Here is a 7,941-nt window from a genome sequence, read left to right as displayed (position 1 = left end):
TCTCAGCCTGTGTGTCGCGACCCCTTGAGGGGTCGATTGACGATTTGTCAAGTGTCGCCTAAGACCATCGAAAGTATGGATTGTATTTAGTGTATTCTTCTATTGCTGTGTATGTTATGGCGGGGGGGGGGGGGTCGCGGCAGAGTGGGGGATAGTAAAAAGGGGTCGTCAAGCTTAAAAGGTTGAAAACCGCTGATCTACTTGAATCTACAATACAAGATACTAATAACAGGAGAACATAACTCCATTCAGTTTCCAAGATAGAAATCTATTTTCCTTTTCTTGCCTCCTGTTAGTTTTTCTTTTAGTACCGGGATGACCGATCCTAGCTCGGTTCTATAATGCATTTAATTTATTACTTACTGAAATTTGGTTGAAACAAACATGACTACATTCATGGATTTTTAAAAATATAATACACTGTCGTAAAGTATTTAGTGGACAACCGAAGAGCAGGACCATGTGTTCATAATTGCAAGGTTAGCAGATGCTACGGATTTATTTAAAGATTATACAAGTTGATTTTCTTTTAATTAGGAATTACATTTTGATGGCAATAAAAGGAAAATGAAATGAAATAATTCTAACTTCAATTAAAAGAAGCTTTTTGGTCACCATTATTTGTTGAATAATATTAAAAGACAATCTTTCTCAAATGGCATTAGATGTAACCAAAAACAAACAACAGATGGCAGTTATAATGTGAAAACCTTTAGTTACTAAAGAAGATTTTTTTTTAAAAACAACATTAGATGCAAACAAAATTAAAAAAAAAAAAGAGAGCTATTGTATAGTATAAAAGCTTAAATGATTTTAATTCATTGAGGAACGTGAAATATATTGAATATAAATATTAATAGAATATTTTTATTTCTACCATTTTACTTTCACTTGAAGACATTAACTTGTATAGAAACTTGCTTACACACATTCAACTCATTGTGAAACAGACACACTAACAAGATATAATGTCAGCTATGTAGTCATCAATTTATAAAGTACAATTACATTAAGTGTTACTGTAAAAGTCCTAATGATATTACTCACACATTTGACTACTTTATACAATGTTTAGAATTTAGCCCTTAGTAATAGTGAATATAAGCCTAGAAAAAGAACTGAACTTGCACAGCTAAATATTTTTTTTTATCTATATTTAAAAGACATTTCATTACTTTACTTAGAAATGCTAGCAATCTACTGGATTGCTTAACTTTTATCTCATTCCCATCAGTTAATAAAAATCAGTTAATGCATGATCAATGCCTTTCAAACAAATATCATAAATAACATTTTTTTTTGGCTAAGAAGGCAAAAGAACTAATGGCACAAAGAGATACATAGCATTATTAAAAAGAACATATAATAAATGTAATAGTCATACATAAACCATTTTTACCTAAATGTAATGACAATACATAACACTTGGTTACTTCAATGTAATGATAATAGATAATACTTGTAATGACCATACATATAATTTGGATACTTGAATGTAATGACCATACATAATACTTGGTTATCTAAATGTAATGATCATATATTTTACTTGGATGCTTAAATGTAATGACCATACATAATACTTGGTTATCTAAATGTAATGACCATACATAATACTTGGTTATCTAAATGTAATGACCATACATAATACTTGGTTATCTAAATGTAATGGCCATATATTTTACTTGGATGCTTAAATGTAATGACCATACATACTACTTTGATACTTAATTATAATGACCATACATACTAATACTTGGATACTTGATTGTAATGACCATACATAATACTTTGATACTTAAATGTAATGACCATTCATACTACTTGGTTACCTAAATGTAATAAGCATACATAATAATTGGTTACCTAAATGTATTAAGCATACATAATACTTTGATATTTAATTGTAATGACTTTACATATAACTTGGATAGGCTACTTGAATGTAATGACTGTACATACTACTTGGATACATGAATGTAATGACCATACATAAAACTGTGTTACTTAAATGTAATTACCATACATAATACTTGATTATATACATTTAATAATTATACATAATAGTTAAATTTAATGGTATTAGAAAAAAAAAGGATACTTAACTGCAGTATTAAACAAATACTGCAAAACCCAAGAGTTTCCTAGAGAACAAAAATAAATTGATAAAAAAAATATAATGTTGGTGCAAAAAAGATTTGATTCATGTACAAAATACATGTTGAGCAGTTTCACCAAATGTTCACTATTATTAGATCACTTTTGATCTCTATGATCTCCATTTGTTTCAATGCATCGATTTTGTAGAAATGTAAGACATATTTTAGTTTTTTTATCTGATCTACTAAAACTGTTCTTTGGTAAACATATACAAGCACTAAAGAACTCTACTTCTTCCAGACATAAATTGTAGGGCTAGAGTGGATTATTATTGTTTTATAATAAAGGTATGTCATATCCAAAGAGATAAAACATAAACAATTAGGTCTGTGGATCTTGCAGTTAGACACGCCTTAGGTACATTATCAAATCTTCCTTGAGTCAGATGAACGCTGGTCATAGATAGTCTAACGTTGGTTCAAAGCCACGGAGCTAGCATAGCAATGTCTAATGAGGACTCACATCTCTGCTTCCCACTACCACTTGTTATCCAGTACATCAATTCTCCGGTACAAACAGGCTGTAATAGGAATATCCAAATTAATCTTAATTTGTGTTGTTCTTATAATAAAATTTCAAACAATAATTATATTTGTATTTTAAATTGATTTGCCGACATAAAATAAAAGGTCGAAGTTACATATCGTTCTGATGTTCGACTAACAAATAGTTGTATTTTAATGGTTAACAAATTTTAGAACTCAAAGTTTGAACTCTATGATGTTCAGCCTATTCATAGCGAAGTTTATTATCAAACATAGTGCAAAAACTGTTGGGATTACTTTATCCATACCACCGTAGCATTGCATTGCACATTATATTTCAGCATTAGAATGAGTTGAGAATATGGACATTTTACAGCTAATACAATCCCTATTTCCCATCCACGTTTTTCAAAGAAAAAAATCAACTACCAAATGTTTTAAGCCTTATTACAGATACCTATTAGAAAGTGTTATTTATAAATAATTATAACACAATACCTATATATCTAGATTCTAGGAAAGTAGGTAACTTTTGACTCTCCTAATACTAACCTTCTTTATCTTAGTTCAACACTTCCTTCCACACAACGTTCCGGGTGTAATTTGCGTTGTCTCGGGGAAGAAGGACTTTCAAACAACTTTGTCGTTTCACTCTTGAAAAGGCCACATACAGCATACCATGCATAAAGACTGGGACCCTGAGATCAACTCCAACGAACTGGAATGTTTGACCTTGTGATTTGTGGACTGTCATGGCAAAAGCAGGGGTCACAGGAAATTGATGGCGCTGCATTGTGCATCCAAGTTTCCCCTTACTGGAATCTAGAGTGATTCTGGGAATGTGAACAGCCTTTCCAAAATGTTCGCCAGTTAGAATCTTAGCAATAATTATGTTGTTACACAGTTCAGTGACAATGAGCCTCGTCCCATTACAGAGTCCTTCTGAAACATCTAAGTTCCTAAGTAGCATGATAATTGTGTTTTTTTTTAGTTTTAGTTTGTGTGGAGGCAAATCAGCGATGTCTATGGAATTTAAAAATTCTGTGGTAAATTGAAGTGTACCTTCTGACATATCCTTGATTGAATCAAAGCTAAAATAGACTTTTTCCTCTCCAGGTAATCTGTCTATAAGCTCACAATTGATTAAATTGACATCTTTGTTTAAGGGAGCCAGAATTGCCCTGTCTTTCATTTGTTCGTAACTTTTATCTGCCAAACATTCCCCATAAACTTCGTCAATAATGTTTGTTTTTGAGATGACATCTTGTGGCAATGCTATTTCACCCATATCATTCAATGGCAGTTCACCGTCTCCAATCCTTAAAAGAAACTCGGCAAAATCCGTCTCTTCTTCATCAACTCTCATATTTCTGGTTAATCGAAATATTCTAAAATGTCTCCATAAGTCACTCTTTTTAAGGGATACGTCTAAAAGCTCACTTCTGTTAGCTCGTGGCTGAATTGGAAGACATTGCCGGAAGTCGCCCCCCAAAACTATTGTTTTTCCTCCAAAAGGCTCTTTTGCATTGCCGATTGCTCTTAGTAGCTGGTCTACGGTAGAAAGTCCGTATTTTGGCAGCATAGGGGCCTCATCCATTAAAAATACATCAACTTCCGCTAACTGAGCAGCTTTCATTGATCCTAGCTTTATGTTTGAAACTGATTCAGGTGTAAGGGGCACACTGAGGCCAAATGTTTTGTGTGAGGTGCGTCCATTAGGCAAAAGAATTGATGCTATTCCTGTAAATGCCATACATTTCACATTGAAATTTCGACCCCGAAGAATGTGATAAATAGTTTTGTACACAAACGTTTTTCCAGTACCTCCAGGTCCATCAATAAAAAAACATCTTGGTCCAGAGTTATGACTTGTGACAGCATCAAGAATGGTATTCACTATGTCAAGCTGTTTCCCTTTTAGGAGTCCATACAACCGTTCCCCTTCCAGTATTGAGCAGTCGTTGTTAAGCATATCCACATTTAAATGGTTATTGACAAAGTCAATGTTGTCCATGCCAAAGGTGTTGACCCAGTACTGAAAATCTCTGCCTTCTGTGGCTTCGGTATTTAATTTGGAGGCGATAATTCGATAGGTATGATTTATCGCGTCTTCCACTCGGCCACCTGTGCGTTCTATTTCTAGAAGAAAATCTTCAGCCAGATCTGCTTTGAACATTTCCCAAAGTCTTTTTGGATTTTCTGGAGATCCAAATATTAAAATCTGTGTAAATAGTGTTCTCATGGCTCTAGGTGTTTTTGACATGGCCGATTCCTGCAGACCATCTATCCACTGTTGGTCATCATAGGCAAGCCCTCGAGCAAGACACGCTTGCTTGAACGTGGCATGCCTGATACCATTAAATTTAAGAAGTTCGTCAAAACTTGTAGCGTCATTGACGTGGTACAAAAGCATCCTGAGATGGTATAACTCTGGCTGGGCAACAAAATTAACGCTGTGGATACGACCAATAACATTGATTTGTCGAAGCCTCTCAACCCATTCACTCGTCCTTCCGATCCATTTAAAATGCTCGGGCATCTGCCAATAAAAGTGGTAGGTAATTTCTTCATCCAGTCCAGCAAGACGGTTAGCTTCTTCTTTTTGCTTCTTGGTTGCATTGGTTTTGAAATAAGACTCCAATGTGGAACCCTTAATGCCAGTGTCCGCCAGATCTTCTTGCACATTCACAATGTCTGACATTCGGTAGTGACCAGGAAGATGTATGTCAAGACGTTGCACTACATGGCTCTTCTTTTGGAGTTCATTTCCAGATAAACGCCAGCAAGCCTCCGGTGGTGTGATGCACCGCCCTTCAATGTATGTGTCTGGTTCATTATAATTTATTCTTTTTTGCTCCTCCACAATTTTAATATAGGCGCAGTCATGTCCTTTGTAAATATATTTGTATAAATATTTCACTGCTCTAATGCTTCCAACAAATTCAACGTTTATGTGGCAATTGAAAAGTTTCAGCAAATATGCATTGTAAGGAGCCACGTGGCGGTTGTCTCTGGTTATTCTTCTACCAGACTTGTCTTTTCGGTAGACAGCTAGTTCGTGAGAAAATTCAGGGCTCTGCTGGTCCAGTCTGGAATCATACCGACGTCTTAATTTTGGTTTTTCGTCGTCAACCAGTGATGTTGTTTCTTGAAAAGGTTTGGGGAAATCGAAACGGCAGTGAATTTTTCCATTGTGGTTTTTCATGCATGACGCATTTAAGTCATGTTCACCGCAAGGATTATGGATCATCCATTTCAATACCAGTTCTCGCAACTCAGGATCTGTGTTGTCTGGGATCTCAGCAGAAATTAAATCATCTAGCTCATCAGGATTGTGCACTTTGTCTTCCGATCTCATAATTAGTAAAAGATGCATGTGAGGGAGACCACGCTTTTGAAATTCAATAGTATAAACATAGGCTGCTACTTTCCCAAAGATTTGTTTCTTGTACAATTCCTCAATAATGGTTTCAAACTTCAGCTTTGCTACTCTCGCAACGAGATCAGGACGATCTTGAGCTCGCTGCTGAATAACAAACCCTTCCTCGGTAACAATACGGGCAGCTTCTTTTATTTCAGGCCATTCCGGATTACATGTCATGGTTATAAAGAAGTCTGGTGAACCGAAGCGTCGTACTATAGCCATGGCGTCTTCAAATTGTTCAGCATAGTATCGTGTTGAGCCTGGGAAGGAGGATGGTAAAATGATGGTTTCACCAACAACAGCATCTTTCTTTTCAGCCAGTTCTTTAAGAAAGTTAGACACTCCTATGTATTTTTCAGCCAGAATCTTCTTTTGGTTGGACTTGATCCACTGGATGCGATCGCGTTCGACTCTAATAAATGTGTCAACCAGATACTGCTGAAACAGTCGGCCACCAAAATGTAGTGCGTTGAATTGTGTTTCACGTAGATCAAGATCGCTTCGATCTTTTTCAAGTGGGAGATTTTTGGTGAGTCCTTTGCGATAAGCAATACGGTATTGTGCCATTTCCAGTCTTGTTAGATGCTGCCGACTGGGATAAGGCTGTTGTAGCTTTAGATCCACAGAATATCCAAAGGTGCCTTTAGGATAAAATAATGGATATGTGAAGGGCTCTGTTCGTTTGTCTGTGTTCTTTAAAGTAACTATTTCTTTGCCTCGCTGATGTACAACCATTTCATTAGCTGGAATGCTTTGATCAGCATTCAGTGTCAGCACAGCACATACTTCATTGGATGAGGGGACATTGTAGCGCCTGATATCAAAACCATCAGGATTAGTAAACAAAAGTCGAACATGTGGAGGTGCTATTCCGTTTGCTGATGCAAGTTGTCTAGTTTCTGTCTCCACTTCTCTCATCATTTTAAATGCCTGAGCGAAACAATTGACGGCGCGTATGATTTTCTCCAATCTATTCATTAAGTCTTGGTTGATGTCACTATTGTATGGATGATGAATTCTTTCATTCACAGCATCGTCGGGATCCAGAAAGTAGAGCTGACCATATTGTGGTCTTTCGTAGTCACCATTTGGATTTTGTGTTGGATGAACAGCCAAATTTATTTTATGATAAATCATCCCTGCTGCGATGAAACTATAAATGCCGTGGCTATTAATTGTCCTGTCGTCATCCACATTAAATGATGCCAATGAAAAGCATGCATTTAAATTTCGTATCTTCTTATGAAATTCCTGTGCCAAAGGGTGCTGACCTAAAAACAAAATAATTAATTCATTTGGAAAGATAGGAGCTTCCAGGGAAATTCGACCATGTAAACAGCAGTCCCCGAAGGAGTCTCTGTTAACTTTGTTGCCAACTCTTTCCTCTGGAAAATGTATCGCCTGGCAATGTATGCATGTAATTGTAAAGGGGCCCAATGATCTATAGTTAACACTTGAGTTCACTGCGCTCTTGTACGTTTGTACTTTAGTTTTCTCCAAGGCTGCTCTTCGTCTTGCGTCACGCCGTCTTTGTTCCTCCAAACGTTGGTCCTCTTTTATCTTCGTTTCTGCAGATAACCTTAGTGTTGCCCGCTGTCTCATTTCTTCAAGTCTCTCATTGCGTTGTTCGTCGGTTTCTTCAGATAATCTTATGGCTGCCCCTTGTCTCATTTCTTCAAGTCTCTCGATGCGTTGTTCGTGGGTTTCTTCAGATAATCTTATGGCTGCCCCTTGTCTCATTTCTTCAAGTCTCTCGATGCGTTGTTCGTGGGTTTCTTCAGATAATCTTATGGCTGCTTGCTGTCTCATTTCTTCAAGTCTCTCATTGCGTTGTTCGTCGGTTTCTTTAGATAATCTTATGGCTGCCCCTTG

At 36.4% G+C, this 7,941-nt stretch overlaps 2 protein-coding genes across 3 annotated transcripts in view; both read right to left on the bottom strand.

The window, feature by feature from the left end:
• LOC106063694 (FMRFamide receptor-like) overlaps nucleotides 1–7,941 on the bottom strand; it is a 141,034-nt gene that overhangs the window by 55,947 nt on the left and 77,146 nt on the right. The window lies entirely within an intron of this gene.
• LOC129927492 (uncharacterized) lies at nucleotides 1,981–7,895 on the bottom strand. The gene is made up of 2 exons (XM_056037030.1): nucleotides 3,198–7,895; nucleotides 1,981–2,680 (listed from the first exon to the last, which is right to left on the bottom strand). Exon 1 carries the CDS (start codon nucleotides 7,876–7,878, stop codon nucleotides 3,208–3,210), a length of 4,671 nt encoding a protein of 1,556 aa, XP_055893005.1. The 5' UTR covers nucleotides 7,879–7,895; the 3' UTR covers nucleotides 1,981–2,680; nucleotides 3,198–3,207.

This window comes from Biomphalaria glabrata, chromosome 7 (assembly GCF_947242115.1).
Source record: "Biomphalaria glabrata chromosome 7, xgBioGlab47.1, whole genome shotgun sequence".
Classification (NCBI taxonomy): Eukaryota; Metazoa; Mollusca; class Gastropoda; family Planorbidae; genus Biomphalaria; species Biomphalaria glabrata.
Note: the sequence above shows the minus strand (reverse complement) of the source record. Positions and strands in the feature narration are given on the sequence as shown.